Below are 22,155 nucleotides of genomic sequence, written 5' to 3'. Positions count from 1 at the left end.
CTCCGAGTCAAGCCTGGGTCTCGCAGCCACCTGACCGGCTGGGGGGCTGTGGGACCTGGCGGTTAAATATCTACGTGCCTCCATTTCCCCATCTATAAAGTTCTTATCCAGGGCCACGTGCCCCCCACGTGCTCAGGGGAGGGCTGGTAACATCCCAGGTACATTCTGGTCATTTCCAGGAGACTAATCCCAGCACCGGAGGAGCTCTGATGCCGGAAGGAAAACCTTGCTGAGAAGATTAGGCTGAAATTGTTCGGAGCTGGTAGCATTGAGCTCATCACATCTAACTGGATGTGCTGAGGACCACATCCAACTGGATGGACAGACGGACGGACAGAGGACCAGTAGTGACCCCTCACTACTGATAAAACAACACACAAGTGTCCCAATGAGAAAAAAGAGGCTCCCCATCAGCCCCACATGTTGGCCTTATTCCCAGGCTTCTCCTTCCTCTCTTCCATGATTACTGGGACCTCGGAGATGATGGGGACCAGAGACACAAAAGGAACCAGAGTTTATCTGCAGAGAGGCCAGGCCTAAGGAGGTGATGCCAGCTTTACAAGTTATAAAGTAACAGGTGTCCTGGGCCGTTGTGCAGAGCGTGGCACCTCCGCCCAGAAGAGGTGGGTCTGCAGATGAGTGGGGACACACGGGGACCCAGGGAGCGTCCCTGGGGACCGGAGACAGGCAGCCCCAGCCTCTCTCTCCCTGCTGACAGGATGGAGATTTTGTCTCCCACTTAGAATCCAAGAACTATGTCAGTGCGTTGGAAATCCTTTTGAAAAATGTTTAAATGCTACCACAGGCCACCAGAAAGCCATTCGGTGCGGGAAGCTCAGAAACCTCTGGGATTTGGTCTCTCTGTTGGTGCTGTGACCTTAGGCGTCAACCTCCATGTCTGAGAATAAGAATTAAATGAAATGCACTTGGTGGTGCAGAGCAGGCACCCTGGTTCTGGGTGGACGGTTGAAGAGCGGATTGGAGGCTTGATCCTAAAGGGCAGGAGGGAGGCCCTGGCCTCTGGCCAGTGTCTGGGCCCACGCAGGGCCCCTCTGGTACTGTCCTCTGCACAGTCATCGGAGCAGCTGGGACCGTGGGCGCCAACGCTGCCTCTGCAGAGGCTGACGTCCACCTCGCACGGATGCCGCAGCAGCTCCTGTAACTTTCACTTCCAGTCCTGAAGCGACCAGACGCTGAGAGTCACTATCATTCAGAAACGGTTTCCCTCTGGCCATGATCACCTGTCAGCTAACAATTAGAGTACCATGCAATTGTCCGTGTCTCACTCCTGAATCTTCTGTTTTCGCATAGTAATGCTGTACTTAATGTCGGACTCTACAGCACAACATCAAAAGGTGATTTGTGAAAACAGCCTAATTTAATCAGTGTGATCAGCTCATTTGAACGATAATATTGAGTGTAGCATTGCTCAAACGCCATCTCCCTGTGTCAGGTGCAAATAGCCTGGGGGCAGGTGTTCGGTATCCAGGAGCTCGAGTCGGTGTCCTGTGGGAGTGGCTGGTGTCCCCGTCTGCAGAGCAGGCGACACGTTTAATTCTTATCCCTTTCTGCAGAGCAGGCCCAACCTGGGCCCAGGCGCCCACCCCGCCGCTCCTCTGGGCTCCGAGGGCTGTGGCTCGGCATCCAGCCAGGGCCGCAGATGCAGGGCCAGCTCTGCCCTCCCCCTGGTGTGCAAGGACTTCTCCGCAGGAAGAGTGACCAGGTAGCCAGCACTGTGGGAGCAGGACTTCGGGCCCCCAGCTTGTCTCCAGCTCTGACCAGAAGACAAAACTGCCGTCTGACTCTGCCACCCGGGCTCAGGCAGGACCACAGGCCAGCAAACCCCACTCTTTTCTCTGTCCAGCAGACGTGCCCAAGCTCTCCTGCTGCTGACCCGCCAGCAGAGAAGACCCAGCGCAGTGTCCCCGATGCCAGCCGACAGAAGCTGCCGGCTGGGAGCTTTAATGCCCCAACGGTGCCGCTGGGCTTGTCCTCTGGGATCTTCCATGGTGTCAGCAAACCCCAGAGCAGCCACTTGGAGACCCATGGGGAAGGGCAAGGTTGTGACTCTGAGCCTGTGCTCCCAACGTGACCCCTAGAACGCACGGCAAAGCTGTTCTGGGTTCGAGGCCCAGAGGCAGCTGCCTGGCCGACTGGCGCTGCCCACGGTGACGTGTTTGGAGCATCGGGACCTGGTGGGAGGTGCCGTGGAGCCCAAGTGCTGTGACGTAAACCGAATTCAGGTGAAATGAACCAGGGCAGAACTCTTTTCTTTCACCAGATGGTCTGTCTAAACAGGTATCTTTATGTGTCAAAAACTTTTTAAGTAATGGAGGGCACGAGGGCCACAGAGCAAGGCCAGGAAGGGTGAGGCAGCATTGCTGGGAGACACGGAGCTGTCACCCAGAGCTACTGCTGGTTCGTGCTGCGGGGGATGGCTTTATATTTTCTCTGCCAGCAGCCAGGAGGGTGGTGGGTGGAAGCAGGTAAGGAGGAACGCGGTCCTTGGTATCCCTGCTGGCTGATCTGTAGAATTCCGTTTATTCTACCCAAACAAAGCTGCCCTCCAGGCCTCCCACTGGCCCTGCGCCCCATGGCGACTCTTCAGCGAAGAAGACCCAGCCTGAGCCCCCATCCTGCCTCCCCAACCTGGTCCCGACCAACCACCCCGTGGCTCTGTTTTTGGTGCCAACTGATGGTGGTTTATTCAAACACTATGAGGAACAGCACAAGGAACAACAGGGGCCCCGCGGCTGCTTCATGGTCCCTCTGTGAAGCCATTTGGGAGACACCACCGCCTCGGCCGCTCCCACCCTGTTCTCCCAACTGCACCAGAAACCCTATATCCACCAGAGGCCTGGCCCTGAACAGTGAGACGGAGCAGCCTGCAGAAGCAGAAGGAGCCCAGTAGGCAAGGCACTGATGGCAGCCCCAGAGAGGCTCCAAGGGGCAGAGGGGGAGAGGAAAAGGAAAGCTGAAAAATGCCACCAGCATCCATGACTGGGACCAGCATCCATGGCGGGGACCAGCATCCATGGCGGGGATGAGCATCCATGCCAGAGGCAGCTTCTCTGAGCCAAGACTGAATCAGTGCCAAGGCCAGCAGAGGACAGACTATGCTGTGGCCAATTTCCACATGGGCAGAGGGAAGGCTGGAGGCTCGTGTGGAACAATTCTTACAAAATTCCTAAGCAAGGAAAAGAGACATGTGACACGTGTGAGCCAAGACAGGCTCAGCAGGGTAGGATGGGCCCACGTGCGTGAACTCCCAGCGCCTCCGTTACTGGAGTCAGCGGACCCACGGCAGCGATTGTGCCCAGGGCTTTCGGGGCAATGGGGGTGCGGGCCCTCTGTCTTGACTGTGGAGCTGGTCTCATGAGTGTACATGTTTCTCAACACTCATCCAACTGTGGGTTTAACATGTGTCATTGTACCACGTGGGAATTATACTGCAAATATAGTTGTTTAGAAAAAATAAGATAAAAATTACACCCACCCAACCCATCCATGAAAAAAACCCAGGCCACACAGAGTGCTGGCTGTAAAGACACTCAGTAGGGGTGTGTGTGGAAGCGGTGTTCTCCCAGGGACGCCAGCACTCACCAGTCAGGAGCTGGCCTGCTGGGCCCTTCCCCTCAACCTGTGACCTTTCTGTGCCTCAGGAAAAGAAAATAATTATCCCCACCCAGGTGTGTTGTGAATGCACCTTAAAAACATCTGTGAAACATCCGATGCACAGTAGGTCCTCACTGGTGGACAGCCGGTGCCAGGTGCAGTGGAAAGAGTAAGGCCTTCAGGACGCAAGCCACCGCTAAGCAGATTGAAGTGGAATAATTCTGATCACGATTTTCACTAATCAAATTGGGAAATGAATTTCTTAATCATGATTCATTTTGTTGGCGAAGAACTGGCCAGATTACAAACCGGTGCAAATTTTCTAGTGGGAATTTATAAATAGACAGTACGTGTCTTTATAATGTTTATTCCCTTTGACAAATTAATTGCCCTTCTAGAAATTCATCATAATGAAAAAATGAGATAGTCATAGTGATTTATGTACAAAGATGCTCAATGAAACATCATTTAGACTGACAACCGTCCAAATGTCTAAAAATAGGGGGAAGATCAGACATATTAGGGCGCAGGTGAAGAGCAGAGCAGTCCTCCCCCAACCAAGACTTCTGCTGCCTCAGGCCAGGCTCGCCCCACACGGAGGATGGGCGGGGCCCGCGGGGCCCAGGAGGGTCCAGGCTGCCTCACATCCAAAGGGACACCTCCTGGGCTGTGGAAGGGAGCCCCCCAAAGATCACCTGAAACAGGAGATAAATAAAAATATCACCCTTGGAATGAGCCGCACAGCAGGAAGGGAGAACTGCAAAACGGCAACCTTCCAAGTCCTGTTTGAGTCGGTTTGCTAACAACAGTGTGTTCACCGGGGGACACCCCGGATATATCCAGGGAAACGCCTGGCCACCAGGACTGACTCACGAGGTAGTCCCCACCGCGCACCACGGAGGACTGAGTCCACCTCCCCTCCTCAGTCATCTGGAAGAGTCCTACTGTCTGCAGGGTCCTCTGGGAGGCAAGTTTATGCCACTGGAATAGGGTGGGGTCAGCAGAGAGGCCTGAAAAACAGCACCAAGGGCAGCGCCTCCTCCTGGAAGGAAGCCCTGACGGAGAAGGATGCGGTCCTGCATGTGGCGCGTGGATGACCCTGCCCCTTTCCTTGGGTGTGCTGGTCCGACCGTCTCCTGCAGCCCAGCGCGTGGGATCCTGCTGGGTCAGGAACGTCCACGGGGGGCCTTTTCCTCTGCCGGCACTGGCAACCGTGCAAAGGCTCACCGGCCTCCTTACCTCTCCTGGGTCAAAAGGAGCGGGAAGGGACCTCGCTTGGCTTTTTCATCTTAACTGGAACGCCTCCTGAATTTAGGATGTTTTTCCCTTATAAACACACCCTTTTTAATACTGCATTTGACTTGACTTTTTATTCCCAAGTTGTTTCTAAGTGTCTAAGGAAGGGCTGAAATCCACAAAGTCCAGGGAATCCACTGTAACTCTTGAAGGAGTCATGTGTGCAGTCCCCTTATCTGAGAGCAGCAAACACGGAAGGCGCTTCCTTGCATCGGAATGAGTGAGAGTAGCCCGAGGGGAATGTGGAAACATCACTGATGCTACAAAAGTTCATCGCAGGTCACTTCTGTAAAAGTGGGGGTGACTCCAGACGTCCAACCAAAGCTGTGTGTGACCCCGCTGTGTGCCCTGAATGAAAGTGGCTGAAAGTCTCGGCTTCCAGTTCCGTCTCCAAAGATGAGAGCTCACAAGCCGTGAAGGTTCTCATCAAGTGCCCAGGACTAACACACTCTCCCTTCTGGTCCAGTCATTTTAAAGTTCAAGTTAACCTAAAAATTTACTGACTTTTTGTTCATACTGATTTGAGCACGTGAGAGGTAAGAGCCAGTGCGTACGCAGCACAGATGTAGCCAGCAGAAATTGGTGGAAGAGAATTCAAACCTGAGCAGGCCCGTAACTTTCTGGGTCTTCATGCTTATTCCCACTGGATGTTTACGAGGTTTTCAGAGGTCACATCACAAGGAGATTTGATCACCCCAACAACCCATTGCCAGCCCGGCCAGTCTTCCAAGATTGTGGTTCATGCCTTGACCCCGTGTGGTTCCTCTCCCTACAGTTTTGGACGTTCTCCTCTCACCCTGAACCCTGATCCCTTTTAGGAACGCTGCTAATGACATCATCACTGCTCCCTCGTGTGCTTCAGAAAAGAAAGAGACCCTGGTCCTTGTGCTGCAGCACATCTTCAAACGCTGTTTCATGCTTCAGGGACACCACCCCCATTTCTTTGAAGATTTTAATCTCCAGAATATGGAATCAGCAAATGCCAGGTGTGGAGCAGTGGATGTGTTCTTAAGAAACAAGAAAGATGAGAAAGAGAGTGTGGTTATTTTTCAAGTCTCGTTAGAAAGAAAAGGCAAGGCTGACACCACGCCTACCTCCCGGGGTGGTGCAGGTCAGACAGGGTTCTCCAAAATGGAAATATTTGTTTATTTGAGCAAATGAATGCAATTCAAGGTTGTTCTGGGGGGCAGGAAATGCTAATATTCTAAATGGACAAGTATCCTCTTTAAAAAGTTTCTCTCTGAATCACTTCCAAGTGGCAAATGCTGACATCATCTCAAGCACTGTGGCGTGGACACTGGCCACGTGAGGCACGGCGTCCAGCAGAAGCACACCCTGCACCTCCCACGTTCCAGGCCCAGCTCAGCCCACGTCCCAAGTCCCACTCTTCTTTTCGATGTTTCTATAGACATCCAGCTGCCCTTTAGGAAAATCCTTTAACTTCCCTACAGTTTTTCTACAAAATTCACAGCCTGAGAAATTACTACCCGCATATGGCTTTGTTTGCTGGATACCAAGCAAACATCCCCCCAGCACACTCTGTGTCTAGGTGACCGTTTACTTATTAGAATAAAAACAAAGTTATATGGTCTCCCACTCAGATAATATCTATGTTTGGCCTCATGTTATGGTCCCAAAGTACCAAATCCTCACACACTTGTACACATTTCCCTCCCGTGCAGCAAGTGTGCACGGATGACAGCTCTCGCTCATGCTCCAAGCTGGGCCTGGAGGCCGTGAGAGCTCTGCCCGCTCCCGGGACACACGGACCTTCCATGAGTCACTGCACACACTCCTCGGCCACGGGCCGGCCGCAGGACAGTGCTGCGACGGGCCAGGCACCCCGGCTGGAGGCCCGGAGGGTCTTCCCTGCCGGCAGGCGCTCGTGGAGAAGCAGGGAGGGAAGTGACAGCCAAGTCCCAGAACCGGGGATGGCACAGAGCCACATGCCGCCACCAGTGTGGCTGGAGCTGAGAGCTGAAGGGACAGTGGGGAGGACGTACAGGATGAGGCAGAGAGACAGCTGGGAGCCGGATTCTGCCAAGGCCGGACAGATCGAGGTAAAGATTTTGAACCTTAAGCTAAAAGCAGCCGGAAGATGGTAGCCGGTTTCAGCAGGAATGATGCTCTCGGGTTTGTGCTTTGGGAGCCTCTGGAGCAACGTGGAGAAACAGGGTCCTTGCAAAGCTGATCGGTGAAGAGCATCGTTTCCCAGCAGGGTTGACGGTCGCTGAGCCCGGCCAGTGGGGGCAGGGCCTGGGTCTGGCACCAAAGCCCTGAGCAAACCCTGCTATGTCTCGACCTGTCCGATTGGCTTGGTTGGATCTCATGAGGTTTCTCATCTGATGTGCAAACATGGGAAACCTCCCTGAGACCCACGGTGCTGTGCGTGCACATCCGCAAGACAGCGTTACACGCACACCAGGGACTGTGTCGCCTGGGTGCACACACTCACTGTGCGAGTCATTGTCATGCTTTTTCTTATGGAAAGTTTCCGACACATGTGCAAGGCGAGAGGGCAGTGCAACACCTCGTCTTGCTATTTTTTAAGCAAATCCCAGACGTAATATTGTTTCATCCATAATATTTCGGAATTTTTCTCTAAAAGTTACTCTTCTTTGTTCAACGTAACAATAATAATCTCTAACATCTAAAAATTTACAAGTGCTGTTTAATATCATTAAAACATCCAATCAGCATTTACATTTCTCCAGTTGGCTCATTCATTTTTTAAATCGTGTTTTAACCAAGTCACTGCTAATCTGTGGGTTTCCTTGTCCCTCTCCTTTTGTCCTGGACTCAGCTGAGCAGATCCTACTGGTGTCCTGACTGTGTCCTCAGCCCCCTGGACTCCAGTAAGCTGGTAACTAGATCAAGATGTCTGACCAGATTCAAGTTCAATTTTCTTGGCAAAAACACTTCCTCAACAGCGTTGTTGGCCGTCCACGCCACGACGATGCAGAGCATGTACGTGAGTCACGCCCGCCCATGGGCCTGTTTGGGGCTTGTACAGGGTCACACAATTCACATCTCGGGAGCGGCTGGCTGCTGTCAGATCCACAAACACGCAAAATGAGAAACGTGGCTGCCTCCCTCCTCCACGGACGGAACCAGGGCTACTGGGAGGGGCCGGATCCGGGGCTGGGCCAGGGGCGCTTGTAGCCTGGAAGCAAGACCCACCTGGTAGCGTGGGGTCAGCCGGCGGCCAGCAGGGATGGAGGCGCCCCACCCTGGGGCAGCAACGGGCTGTGAGCTGCCGGGTGGCACCGGCGTCCACACTGCTGCGGACAAGAAGGGACCGCTCGTCCCGGCTGGAGAGGGCCAACCTGTCAGGGTGGACCTGACAACCATCGCCAGAATGAGAGCCCTTTGCGCTATTCTTGCAACATTTCTGGACGTCCAAAATTACTTCCGTATGAAAAGATAAAGGAAAAAGGCCTGAGGAAAAGCATGTGCGCCCTGCCTTGCTTATTGTCTCACCAAAGTCCCAGAAGGTAGCGTGGCGCGCGGGCCAAGGCTGCGGGCTGGGCCCCTGGGCGGGCGTCACCCGCACCCGCGCGCTCCTCAGAGCCTGGGGGCACGGGGCCCGCAGCAGCTTCACCCCTGCGGAAGGGACCTGCCTTCTCACCTCCTCGTTTTAGTCACCGCTGCTGCTTCCTGCCTGGTTCCCGGCTGCCCACGTGGAGAACGTGCCCCAAGGCTGATAGGGCTCGGGTGGGGAATCACAGCTGGCCCGTAAACACCCGTGTGTTTACGTGGATGCTTTTGATCTACGTACCTGAATTTCCCGCGGCAGATGACACAAACCCTGAAAGCTGAGAGACCATCTGGTTAAATGTCAAATGAAAACGTAAGTCTCGGGGGGACTCGAGGGAGGGTGGGGGGGAGTCGAGGGAGGGAGGGAACACGGGGATGTGTGTATAAAAACAGATGATTGAACTTGGTGTACCCCCCAAAAAATAATAAATTTTAAAAAACCCAAAAAAAACACAAAACCTAAGTCTCAGGAGGGACCCAGGAAACCATGTGCACCAACTGCCAAAACGGGCTGGCAATTGCAAAGCTGCAGCTTTAAGGCTCCGTTTGCTCTTAAGCAGGTTCCTTGCTTGCCCACTTGGAAGGTGAATGTATTCCCTGATTTTACTGGAGAGGATCTTTAAGTACACGGAGGTTATTTCACGGAATGGGCTTCACGAGAATCCCAGAATATTCCATGTTCTTAAAAATAGGTAAGCCATGTGATGTATCACCCGAGAGCTACGAGCGGCCCCGGGGGGACAAGTGCAGGCTGCAGTGCGTGCCTCCACGCCTTCCCCAGACGCTGCGGGCTCCTGAAAGAAACCTGACGACCCCCTCAGGTGCTCCGGAATGGGCTGCTACCCCTTAAAGTAAGCATGGGGCAGTCTGAGGGTGGAGGAGGTTTAGAAGCCTCGATCTCCTTCAGTCACACGTGGCCCCGACACGGACGCCCCTCTGTGAATGCAGTCTCTCCACTGGAGTTCCTGCCTGTGAACGGTTCCTCCAAAATGACAAGCTGGAGGCGTGGGGATGCACGGGGCTGTGTCTCAGGTGCAGGAGCCCCAGCCGGGCGGCTTCTGGTTGCTGTCTGGCCCCTGATGTTGTTTTCTTGGTCTCCAGTGCGCTGCACACGCATCTCCAGCTGCACACGCACGCAGATGGGCGTGCGGGCTGTTAACACACGGTTCGTCCTGCCTTCCCCCACGTGAAGCCTCCATAGCGACCAGTGGAATAAAGTCAGCACAGTTCCTGGGGAAAAGGCAACCTCTTCTCTCTAGTTAGCTAAGCCCTCGGCCTGTCCCCCTCCAACACCAGAAATAAACCCCCTTCCCCGACACCAGCTTGTCTTCGAGAGCTGAGCATCTGCACGGATCCTTGGGAATCACTGAATCGCACAGGGATGGGTCCGTTAAATCCCCATCCTGTTCTCGATAAGGAGCTGAGTTTCTGACAGATGACGATCACACCAGGGTCTGGAGCCAGACGGCCCAGGTGTGAACGCTGACTGCGCCCCTCAGGTGCCCCGAGCAAGCACCTTCACCTGCCAAGCCTCTGTCTCCTCCGTTATGAGAGGGGAGCAGGGACGCTACCGTCTCGGAGGACGGATGAGGCCATCGCACGGAGGAGGGCCTGGCAGGTGGTGGCCTCTCGAGACGGTGCTTTTATCGCTGCTGTTGTCTGTCCCACGGCGACTGTGGTTGAATGAGGAGGCAGCTAACTCTTTTGAATTGGCCAGAAATAGACCCACAAACGAACGGACGAGTAAGTATTATTCTAGGACCAAAAGCTTTTGCCATGGCAACATTAAAGTGCTTCGTGGGTATTTAATCCAAAATGAGGCTTTGTTCCACTCCTGATAAAAATAAGGCTCAGACGGAAGGTGACCAGCTCTGAGGCTTCTCAGCACTTACCAGACGTGAGGCGTGGGCGTCTGTGCCCTCCGGCTTCCCTGGAGTCCAGGGGCTGCTCAGGGAACCAAGCCACCAGCAACACTGCACCTGCCCCTTCCTTGTCCTGATGGAGACCCCTGGAGGGTTCTTTGAGGGGGGCAGAGGAGCAAGGAAAGTTGCTTTTCATCAATTCAACGAAACTGTGCAAAGACGTTAGAAACAGAAGAGCAGAGGCCGTTTCTGTCCTCAGGGCCTCGGACGAGCGTGGGTGCACGTCTGCTCGGAGGAGGGTGAGTCAGTACACCTCTGGATGTCATTCATAATATTTATTTTGGAAAAATATTTTAAAAAGGAATTTCTTCATTAACAAAACAGTAAAAAACTCAAATAACATTTGCACAATATTCCATAAATACATTTATATACAAAAAAATATAGTCACATAGACCCGAAGTGCCTTTGTACATATTTACCAAAAATTTAAATTATAAAAAATGAACATCACAAAATACTCAAGCTTTACAGATATCATGAAAAATATTTTTACAAGTCCAAAAAATAACGCACATTTTTTTCCACCTAGAAAAACACATTTTAGTATCAAAAAGGACAATAAAGGCAGTGTTTGTGATTCTAATTCAAGAAAAGACTGGCTCATAAGAATCCGAAATATACACTCCAGGCAGTGCGTGCTTCTTCCGTAGTGGTCAAGTCCATCCATTAAATATATACTTTTTAAAAGGAACTGTCCATAGTGCAATGGAGACGTCCTAACAGGCAGCGCGGCAGCGCCCGGACGCCCGCGGGCCGCCCCCGGCGGGAAGGGGCCTGGCTTCCCAGCAGCCGTCACGCGCGCCTCCGCTCCTCTCAGCAGCATCGTCGGGGCAGACATCCTCGGAAGTTCACTTCTTCTAAGAGAAACGGGGATTTGCCACATCACCTCCACGTTACACCTGGCGGGGTCCGTGAGAAAGAGGGGAGGTGAGCGCAAGTCAGATGCCCTGCTCTGAGCCCCCCAGGCCGAGGGCGGGTCCGGCAGCTGCACACTGACCTCCGTTGCGATGACACACTCGTCCTTCTCCTCGGATATGACGTACACCGACTGGTACTTCGTGTCTTTCGAAGTGGAGTACACAGAGTCTGGCCTTTTTCTTTCAGATGCTTCTCCACTAGAAGCAAGATGAAAGGGAACCACCGTCAACACGCGGAAACGCCTTTGAACAGGAAAGTGACCGGCGCTTGGGGGAACACACCCAGCTGGTTCCCCTGCGCAACCTGGCCAGAGGCACCCCCGAGGGTCCGGCACCCTCCCCAGCTGGCCCCCCTGCCCCAAGGCACCCCCCCGAGGGCCAGGGTGCCCTCCCCGGCGGGCCTTCCCACGGGTCCCCCCTGGCCCGCAGCACGCACCCCCTGAGTGCTGGGGCGCCCTTCTCCTCCCCCGCAGAGCCCTGCGGCTGGCACTTGGCATCACGCGTGCCGTGGGGGTCCCCGGAGGCAGCGGCACCCTTGAGGTCCTGCAGCAGGTTGTAGCCCGCAGCGGGGTCTCGAGCCTTGAGGCCGTTCTTCTCGGCGCCGGGCTCCGCGTGGAGGTCCACCTTCTTGTTGGTGTTCTTGATCTGCGTGGCCCCGATGACACTCACAGAGATGTCCTTCTCCCGCCGGCGGTTGGCCAGGTTGTTCATGGTCTCCGTCTCCCCCCGGCAGGGCTCGGCGAGGGGCCGGCGCTTCTGCAGCCTCAGGCGCACACAGACCGCGGCGGCGGCGCAGCCCAGCAGCAGCGTGAGGACGAGGACCACGCCCGCGCCGACGGCCACCCAGGGGAACGGGCCCGCCTGGCCCTCCACGTACTTCTCGGTGAGGTCCACCACCACAGGGCCCGGGGGCGGCTCGGGAAGCAGGAACTGGCAGTTGGGGCCCCCGTAGCCCGGGGCGCACTCACACAGGTAGCGGAGGGCCCGCTCGTGGCAGGTGGCCCCGTTGTGGCAGGGCGCGTGCTCACACCTGCTGACAGGGGCACTGCAGTTCCTGCCCGTGTACCCGGGGGGGCAGGTGCAGGAGTACTCGTTCACGCCGTCCCGGCAGGTGCCCCCGTGGGCACACGGGGAGGAGGCACAGTCATCCACGTTGTCATCACAGTGCCTCCCGGAGAAGCCAGCCTGGCAGTGGCAGACGTAAGCATCACCAAGCTCCACGCACCGTGCACCTGGGACATGGACGAGGACAGTGGCTTGTCACCCGGAAAACGTCCTGAAGCATTTACTGCACCTGCCACTGCACCACACAGGGCAGAGAAACAGAGGCAGCCCAGACAGAGGCTACGCTGAAGACAGCACACATCAAACACGAGCCCACAGCGGGGACGGGGTCCCGGTTGAGCTCCATAAATTACATAAAAAACACAGACGAATACCTCCTGACGTGCACCATGCTAAATACGTTGCCTGCATGGCTGCATTCACCTTCACAGTAAGCCAGCAAAGAACCCAGTTTACAGATGAGGAAACCAAGGCTTAAAGAGGATGACATGCTTGCCCACAGTTACAGAGTTGGTGCAGAACAAGAGTGGAAGCAGAAAGAAAGAGAAAAGAAGAAAGGAAGGGAGGGAGGCGGCCAGGGATGGGTCTTTGTCCTTTCAGAGCCAAGGCGGCCAAGGCTCCCTGTTCTTCCTCTCTAAACATGAAACATCCACTGCTCTACTGGTTCAGTGGCTGGAAACAAACAGAAGAAAGCTTGACCCCAGCACTGCCACACCTTCCGTATAGTACACAGAGAGCAAAGCAAGACGGTTCTTCTCCTGCGGGTCTCACGGCCAATGCAGAAGCTCCAGAAGCTTCCAGAATGGTCCAGACTGTCTGGGACTCAGCTTCCCCCTCTGTGAGTTTACTTAGGGAACCCCACCCACGCGTGGAGACCAGACATCCTCCCACTAGACGGCTCTGTTCGGTGACAGAGCAGAGCTGGGCTTCCCTCCGAAAGCGCAGTGTCTGGGCTGGCACTGGGGCTGGGGCTGACCCGCTCACGTTCGGGGTCTCGGGCACCCGAGGTGCCGCAGGACCTCAGGCAAGTCACTGCACCTCCGCCTGCACCGGGCCCTGCAGAGAGGGCGCACTCCTGCCTGCTTTTCTTGCTCCCTGGGTGTTTCCAGACTCACGGATAAGACTTCTATGAAGAGTTTCTCACTGTTCAGGCAAAAGAGCTTCTGAAACCCAAAGCAGCTCACAAAGCGATGATGAACTCAGCTTGAAACTAAATTCATGTGCTTCGGATGCATTCTCACCCGTGTGGACCCCTGGACAAAGTCTCAGATGGGTCAGGCAGCTCCCTTACCATTGGAACAGGGTGAGGAACTGCAGGAATCCATCTTCTTCTCACAGTTAAAACCAGAGAAGCCCCCAGAGCAGCGGCAGGTGTACCCTCCCTCGGGGTTGTCCGAGCACCGTCCCCCGTTGAAGCAGGGGCCGTCGGCACACACCAGGGCACTCAGCTCGCAGATCCTGCCGTAGAAGCCAGGTGGGCAGGTGCAGGAGTAGCTGTTCTCGAGGTCCTGAGTAACGGAGAAGGTGAAGAAAGGTTTCCTACGTTGCTCCTAGGGACGCACACGGTCTGTCTCACACCAGGGCTCCTGGTTCGGCAAGAGAGCCCACGGTGGCCAGACTCACCGTGCAGCTGCCTCCGTTCCTGCAGGGGCTGGCCCTGCACTCGTCCACCTCTGTCTCACAGTTGGCCCCCGTGTACCCAGGCCGGCAAGAGCAGGTGTAGCTTCCCTGGCCCGTGTTGGTACAGGTGGCCCCATTCTTGCAGGGCTTATGGTGTGTGCAGTAGTTTAGGTCTGCAGTGGTGGAGACAGGAAGAGGAGGAGAAAAGCAGCCCAGGGTTAACTCCGGAGACCGTACTTCCCTGTGACAGAGCCAGGGAAGCCAGGCTGCCTGGCAAGGGACAGGAGGCTTACCCTGGTTGCAGAAAAGGCCCCCCCAGCCTTCCTGGCAGTTGCATTGCCAGGGCTGCTGGCAGGTGCCGTGGAGACAGCCAGGGTACCGAATGCACTGGTCGCAGTACCGGCCCTGCCAGCCCACTCTGCACCTTGGAGGAGAGGACAGAGTCAGTGGACGTTGACACTACCAGGTTCATCGCAACACCGTTCCCACTCACGGAAGACCGTCTTCCAACAGCATCAACACCGCTGCTTCTCAAAAGAGGCCGGACACACTCCGGGGCTTTAAACCATGTGGACACTTTTGTCCCACCTCAGAGGGTCTGACTCTGGGTACTAGGGCCAACCAGGGCAGCATCTCTAGGCGATTCTAATGTGTTGAGAACTTTGAGAACCAACTCAACTGTCTCCTTTTCTGTGCCAGTTCTTTTCAAATCTCCATCTGTAAGTTCCACAGCCGCTGAGAAGCTTAGGTGGATGACAACCCTTGACCCTATGCCTGTCCACGTATTTATTAAGAAAACACACCAGAAAAACAGCACCCCCAACCAGCTCATCTTACCTGAGTTTTTCAGAGGATCATCTAGAGATGCTTTATAGTACACCAGGTTAAAAGCACAACAAGCAAAAGGAAACACTTACTTGCACTCCCCCGGCTTGTCACAAAACCCATGCTGCTCGTCGCATCCCGGTAAACAGAGGGCTGCGGGAAGGAGAGGCACAGGGTCAAGCCCGCCAGAGTGCCCCCGGCATCACAGGGCTACAGACCGTGCCCAGCTCGGCTGGCGCGCCCAGCCGAGCCCCGGCATCGACCGTCCTGCCTGGTAACCGCGGACTTTACTCAGCCGGGAGCAGCTCTCTTCTTCACACGGCGGCTCGAGGACAAAGCGCGCGGAAGCCGCCACCCCCACCGGGCCCCTTTTCTTCTAAGAGAGGGTCAGAAGTCCTTCCCCTCCCCCTCCCCCACTTCCCAATTCTGTGCACAAAGCTCCACCTCTTAATACCCAGAAAGTGTGTGTGTAGATAAGGGTGGACAGCTGGTACGCAGAGCACCAGGGCAAGACAGCTGCTCTATTGTCTGTCCTCTCCCAGCAGCTGCCCCAGTGCGACAATGCCGGCCTCCCCCTCGCCCCCCACGCCCCCACCCCTCCCACACCCCCAGCGTGTACACACCACACACACACACACACACACACGCACACGCACACGCACACGCACCCTGTCCGCCAATGGGAACAGGCAGGCGTCCCAGCCGCCTATCCCCGGAGAGATCTAATAGACGGCACGCGCGAGCTGGGGGCGGGGAGAGGTTCCAGTGTTTGAATAAGAAGAAAAAAGTTTAAGTTTATGGCCACCCCACGGCGAAGGAGAGGGAGGGCAGCCTGGAGGGAGGCAGCCGGCAGGCCAAGGGTGCGGAGGCCGGAGCTGAGGCCTGGAGCTGGCTTCCCTCTCCTGGTCGTGAACAAGCGGCTCCACAAGTTCTTAAGACAGCAGAGCTCAGGCCAAGGCGAGCTCAAAGGAGCTCAGAGGAGCTGCAGAAGCTGAGCGGGCTGAGCGGGCACGCTGCAGGTACGAGCTCATCAAAACCCAGAAACAGCCCCTCCCGCGAGAGGCTCCATCCTGCAGAAGGAAGGCTCCCTGCGGTTCCTGGGGAGCTCCAGGACCCACCCCTCCAGACCGCGGGGAAATCCAGCACCCGGCGTGGCATCTGACTGGAACTCAGCTGAACCAGGCCCAGGAGCCAGCAGGCCCTCACAGCCCCCCTACGCCCCCTGCACCTGCGCAGCTGCCCTGCCTGCCTGGAGAATCCAGAACCAGGGCGGCCTAAGTCACTTTTGCAGAGGTGCTTCCTTCCCAGGCAGGGTGCTGCGTGAGGTCCCCCACGCAGGGCAAGCGGGCCCTCCCCACGCAGGGCTGGCAGGCCCAGGCCTCAACACACTCCCAGCCCTGTCCACAGACCCCGTGAGCGAAAACGTCAAAGACAGTGGAATGTTTTTAAATACGCTGGCGCTGCAGAGAGGCCGAGCACACCAACTCCAGAGAGAAAATGAAGCGCTTTTCAATGACAAGCTGTCTCGGCAAAGGGAACTCCTTTGGTAAAAGCGCGCCCGACACACAGCCTCTTCTCTGTTCCTCCCTTCCTTCCTCCCTCCCTCCCTTCCCTCAGGCTTACTTCCTGACCCCTGGCCCTGTGTCCAAAATCCTCCCTGATTAAGAAAGGCAGCTTCCCACAGCGGAAGTTAAAATGTCTGAGTTGACCCCAACCTGCCACTGGCTAACTGTGAGGTCTCAGCAAATCTCTCTGGTTCCCTGGCCTGGGTTTCCCCACCAGCACATCTCTCCAGCGCTAAAATGCCAGGCTGCCAGCGGCACAGAGAACAGGCCCCCACTGCCAGAGTGCAGGCCCGGAGAGGGGTAGACTGAGGCAGGAGCGGCCTCCCGCAGGGACTCACGCTCGGTGCAGTACTGGCCTTTCCAGCCAGGGTTGCAGACTTTTTCCCCTCTCTCCCCGCAGGTGAAGTGGCCAAAGGCGTCGTCGCGGGGGCGGCAGAAGACAGAGCAGCCTTCCCCGTAGTAGTGCTCGTCGCACACGAAGCGGTAGGAATACTTGAGGTCTGTGCGGCCGCTGCTGTGCAGGTCTTGGGACCACTCCTCGCCCACCGTCAGGTGCCTCTGTGTGGCCAGGCGGCTGATGAGCCTTTCTGGGTTCTCTGCAGGAGAAGGATGCTCTGTTGGTTCTGACTGGGCACCTAGAGGCTTGGGGAGCAGGAGAGGTGAAGACGATGCCAGACAAGGAGGCTGAAGAGCCTTTTCTTGAACCTTCTAGAGAAACGTGCAGCATGAAAGATGTAGACATTTGTTTATGGGGAGACTTGAAGTCCAATACATAATAACTAGGGAAGCAGTCTGCACAGGTTGGGAGTTTTTTGCTTTCTTTTTACCTGTTGCGAGGTCATCAGGGGAATCTGTGTGGAGCGCTTCGATGATCAGAGAGAAGGTTCCCTGGAGGAAGAGGGCAGAGACAAGGTAAACCAGAAATGTTTTTAAAAGAATCAAAGCATTCGGGACAACCGGACAACCAAGTGGTCACAGATCTAGGTGCAGTGTGTCCTGGGGAGGCGCTCTGTGCATCTCGTCTGATTCCACTTTCCTTAAGGAAATGGAAGAACTTTTTAAAAAGTGGTTTTCTGACGTGTTTTTTCAGTCTGTTAATACAGGATATCGCGTTTAAAGAAAAAAAAAAAAAAAAAAAGACTGCGCTGAGCAGGCGGGGAGGGGCTTGTCTGCAGTCTCCTCGTGCAGGAGCCAGGCCCAGGGGGCTGGGGGCTGTCAGGCTGCGAGGGCGGCCGAACAGCCAGCCGGCCCAGGGGCTGCGGAACTAGAACTTTCCCACGTGAAGGGGCCCATTCAACGTGGGGGCCAGGCGGAGAGACCGGACACGGAAACGTCTCGGGGCCTCGGCCTCTCTGCCTCGCTCCACCCCGGCTGTCACCCCCCACGCGCCCCGCCGCCGCCGCCCGCGGGTCGTCCCGGCGTGCCGCCGGCGCCCGCCCGCCCGCCCGCGCGCCCCCGGGCAGCGCCCCTGCCGCCCGCCCCGCCCCCGCAGGTGCGGCGCTCACCGGCCAGGTGAAGCCAAAGGGGAAGCGGATGGGGTTGCTGAAGGCGGGGTCCCCGCCCGCGCCGTCCGGGAGGCTGAAGGAGTCGACGCCCAGCACCGGCGTGACGGCGCTGCCGTAGGTGCAGGGCGGCTCGGGGGACACGCTGGCCTGGTAGTGCTTGAGGCACACGCGGAAGAAAGTCCTGCAGGCGCAGGGCGGCGGCCCCGCGCCCCCGCGGCAGCAGTTGCGGTTCCCCAGCAGCCCCTTCTTGTTGACGAACTCCTGCAGCTTCAGCTCGAACACGCCGGAGCTCCAGACCTGCGGGCGAGGCTGGGGCGTGGGCTCCGGGCGCGGGGCGCCCGCCCGGCGCGTCCTGCCTCGGCCCTGCCCGCGCCCCGGGTTCCGGCCTGCCGCCACCGGGCGCCGGGCAGCCCCGCGCACAGCCCGCCCGACGGCGCGGCCCGGGGAGCCCGCCTGGCCACTTACCTGGCACAGCAGGGCCGAGAGCACGGCGAGGGCCAGGGCGCACCGCCGGCCCATGGCGCACCGCCGGCCGCGCTCGCTGCCCTCGCGTCCCCCTGCTCTTCCGAAACCCTCGGGGAGGGAGGCGGCCCCGGGGCGGGGGCTGGAAGGTGCCTCCGCTGTGCCTCGGGTGGGGCAGTCCGGACTTTCTTCCGCAGGGGTCTGTCTCCGGCTCTCTGGGAGGCCGAGGTTCCTTAGATCCGCCCTGCGGAGGCGACAGCGACTCCGGGATGCAAGAGGAGCAAAAAAAAAAAAAAAAAAAAGGCTCCCCGGAGAGACTGCTCCTGGCGCGGCAACTTTCGGTTTTCCCCTTTCTTCCAATCCTCGAGTAGGTAGGGGTCGTCTGCTTCCTGGTTTTGTCTCAAGCTTCTTCGCAGGAAAAAAAAAAAGAAAGAAAGAAAAAAACAAAAAAAGAGGGAGAGAAAGCGTCCAGATATTCAGCCCAGTTCCCAGCGAGCTGCAAGGCTCTCCGCGAGTCCGATTAGCCAGCCGGGGTCTGGAAATCCCACGCGCGAGGCGGTAATCCGGGGCCGGCGGAGCGCGCGCGGGTGCGGCCCGGCCGTCTCACTCGGCGGCCGCGGTCCGGGCAGCGCCCTGCACCCGAGTCTTTCGCGGGGACCCAGCCAGTGCCATCCAGGTCAACACCCGGGGTCCCGGACCGGGTCGCGGCGGAGGCTGCGCGCCAGGCTGGGGGTCCGGTGCGCCGCCGGCCGGGGCTCCGCGGGCGCGCAGGGGCTCGGACTCGCCCCGCGCCGCCGCCTTATATCCCGCCGGCTGCCCGCATGGCTAATGAGATGCAAATGAGCAGCCCCCCAATCTGGCGAGAGCTGTCACAAAGGAGCCACTTTTCCAAACCCTCCTCTCAAAGGATCGCCAAATGGTCAGTGAGCTGTAAAATGTGCAACCCTCCTCCCCGCCCCCACGCTCCCCGCCCTCGGCCCTCCCCTGCGCCCGCCCCCCGCCCCCCCACCGCAAGAAACGCACTCATTTGCATTCCTGCAAAAGGGTCACCGCAAGAATCCCCTCTGCGCCCCGGGCTGGGGCCGCCGCCCGGGCTCCTCGGCGCTGCCCTCCCGGCCGCAGGCCCGCGGAGGCCCGGGACGCGCGGGGGCGGCGCTGCGTCCCGAGCCGGCCGGGAGCCGCCGGGCGGGTGAGGCCGCGTCCGGCCCCGGGATCGCTCGGGCGCCGCGGCGCCCGCCTCCGCCCCCCCCCCCCCCCGCGCCGCGGCCGGGGCCCGGGGGTGGGGGCCGGGCCGGAGGCCCCTTCCCGGCGGGCCGCCCCTTCTCCCGGGCAGCCTCTTCCTAAGGAGGAGCCTCCAGGGCGGGGGGACGCGGGCGCGAGAGGGAGGGGGCGGGCCCGAGCGGCGGGCAGGGGGTGGCCAGAGGGCCGCGGCAGTTTCGGGAAGTTTGGGAAGGTCTGACTCCCGGACGTCCCCCGGGCAAGGACGGCGACCCTGCGGCTGGGCACGCAGAGGCGGGCGCGGCGCCCCCGGGGACCCCGTGGCCTCCAGCCCGGGGTGTCCCCGCGCGGGTCGGCGGCCGCTGGGGGCGGGGTCCGCGCAGCGCCGGGGATCCTGAGGCCTTAGACTACCGCCCCCCCCCCCCGCCCCCCGAACACACGTACACCCTTCCGGGCGCGATTCTCGGCCGCCGCCGCCTTTGCTGGGTCTCCGGCCCCTCTCTCCGGGGTACTCCCCTCTCGGCCTCCCTCTGCTTGGTAAAAAGTGAGTTTGGTGTGTGTCGTTCGCGTGGCTGTCATTAAGGCAGTCTGTTATTGTGCGAGGCTGAATCAGTGGCTCTTTGTGCGCTCAGCTGTATGGTAATGCGGACCGCACCTGCTCCCCGCACAATGCGGAGAGAAAGAGCTCCCCTCCGCGCGCGCCGCGGCCTCTGCAACAATGTCCGGCACATGTTCTAAAGACCCTCCAGCCTGCCCCCCCCCCCCCCCCCCGCCAGCCCGCAACCTTCGCACAACCATCACCTTATTAGGTTTTTACATGTCCATCAGACACTAGAACTTGTGTTTTCATTTTTTTTTAAGGGAAATGAGTTTATTGGGAGGGCCGAGAACACACGTACCACACACTGAGCTATCTAAAGTGCTCTCCTGCTTGCCGGCGCGGTGCAAGTTAAGGTGGGGCGTGGACTCCTGCCCTGGCATCCAGCTTCGCGCCGGGCGCACTCTGAGGTCCCCTTCCCACCCCTCTCAGCTCCTCCTTCCACCCCCCTCCCCCAGCGCCGCGGGCAGCTTCACCGGGGGGAAAGGTGTGGGCACTGGAGTAAATGTCACTCTGATGGCAGCACAGCCCCGGGGCCTGGCCACGGTGGCCTCTCCGTAGTGTGCTGCTGGGAACGCGCACTGTCCTGGCACAACGTGGCTTTCACTGAGGCAGATGTTGAGATCGCAGTGCACCATGTAATGCAGAGAAGAGGGAAGATTCTCAAATACCAAGTAATCAGCTGAAGCCATTCAAGGCCATCCCTCCAGCTGTTAGGCAACAGGTTCCCAAATACCTTTAAAGTTTCAGGACAGATTTTAGGTTTTCCACTGCTGCCGGAGAAGCAAAGAATTAATCCAAAGTCATGTGCATGTGATGTTTAAGGCTGAGGTGAGAAAGGCAGGCTTGGACCCCACCAGAACCCCCTGCGGTTTGGTTCAGAACAAATGGAGACTTCAAAACCTCCTGTGCCCCCATGACGGTGGCAGTCCCAGCGTGGCCACTCTCTGGGGACTTTGCCAGGACTCGCTGCATCACCACAGTGCTGGGCCAGCGCGAATCCTAATTTAATCTTGCCACCTAGTGTCAGCATCCTTTTTTCACTACATTCATGTTTCCTCTGAAAGTTGATTTCTGAGAAGTCTGCTCCCTACTGCATGGAAGCTGGTGTGTGTGTGTGTGTGTGTGTGTGTGTGTGTGTGTGTGTGAGAGAGAGAGAGAGAGAGAGACGGGTGAGTGGGAGGAGAGGTGAGAGGGTTCCAGGAGCAGGAGAGGGCAGAAGAAGAAAGGAATGTGAACTCTAAATCCTCTGTGCTTCCAGACCAAGAGTAGATTTCAGTAAGAAATGAAATATCAGGAACCTTTTAATTAAAAAATAGAGGTGGGAAACAGGCTCATTTGAATGCCTGTTTAGAAAACTGGAAATAAAAAATTCCACGCGCAAGGGCTTAAACCTTGGGGGAGAAGACTTGCCCCAAATCTTTAACAAACCCCCCTCAGTATCAAGTATTTGTTAAATTGACGTGGCACAGATTTCTCGATTACAGCGGCAAAGCGGAACTGAAAGGCATCGTAAAATCCATCAGAATCCTGCCCAAAGCGTTCATTCTTTTCCAACTTAATTTATGCCACGCAATTCTGTATTGGGGAAATCAAGCAGAAAGCCCTTTTCTTGTCCTTCCTCCTCCTCCTGCTCTTCTTTCCTCTACTTTCTTCCTCCTCTTCTCTCTCCATCTTCTCCTTCTCTCTCTCTTTTTCCCCCACCCCACACTGGTCCCTCTCCCCCTCTCCCTTTCAAAGCTGAGCTAAGGGGAGACTGTTTAACTTCAGTGTTTCTATAGGAGTCTGTTGTAGTTTAACTCCTGCACACCAGTAGCTGAGATGAACAAAGGAGAGACTCGAGGTCCAACTATTCATCCTTTCTTTGCACTTTAATTTTCATTGATTGGAAAGACAAGGGGAGCCCTTAGGGATTCAGGCTGAAGGGGGATGACACGCCTTTAGACGCCATCAGCCCCCTAGCCAGCCATCTGCTCCGAACCAAATGGCGTTTTTTCACTCCCTAAC

At 57.1% G+C, this 22,155-nt stretch overlaps 1 protein-coding gene across 1 annotated transcript; it reads right to left on the bottom strand.

The window, feature by feature from the left end:
* Positions 1–10,636: 10,636 nt before the first annotated feature.
* DLL1 (delta like canonical Notch ligand 1) lies at positions 10,637–19,240 on the bottom strand. The gene is made up of 11 exons (XM_057740214.1): positions 18,336–19,240; positions 17,871–18,167; positions 17,193–17,253; positions 16,704–16,961; positions 14,893–14,953; positions 14,269–14,399; positions 13,979–14,148; positions 13,647–13,863; positions 11,727–12,522; positions 11,371–11,488; positions 10,637–11,272 (listed from the first exon to the last, which is right to left on the bottom strand). The coding sequence occupies exons 1-11, from the start codon at positions 18,387–18,389 to the stop codon at positions 11,267–11,269; spliced, it is 2,169 nt and encodes a 722-aa protein (XP_057596197.1). The 5' UTR covers positions 18,390–19,240; the 3' UTR covers positions 10,637–11,266.
* Between the last annotated feature and the right edge of the window lie 2,915 nt (positions 19,241–22,155).

The sequence above is a fragment of the Hippopotamus amphibius genome, chromosome 6, assembly GCF_030028045.1.
Source record: "Hippopotamus amphibius kiboko isolate mHipAmp2 chromosome 6, mHipAmp2.hap2, whole genome shotgun sequence".
In the NCBI taxonomy this organism is placed as follows: Eukaryota; Metazoa; Chordata; class Mammalia; order Artiodactyla; family Hippopotamidae; genus Hippopotamus; species Hippopotamus amphibius.
This window is presented reverse-complemented; position numbering and strand designations above follow the sequence as displayed.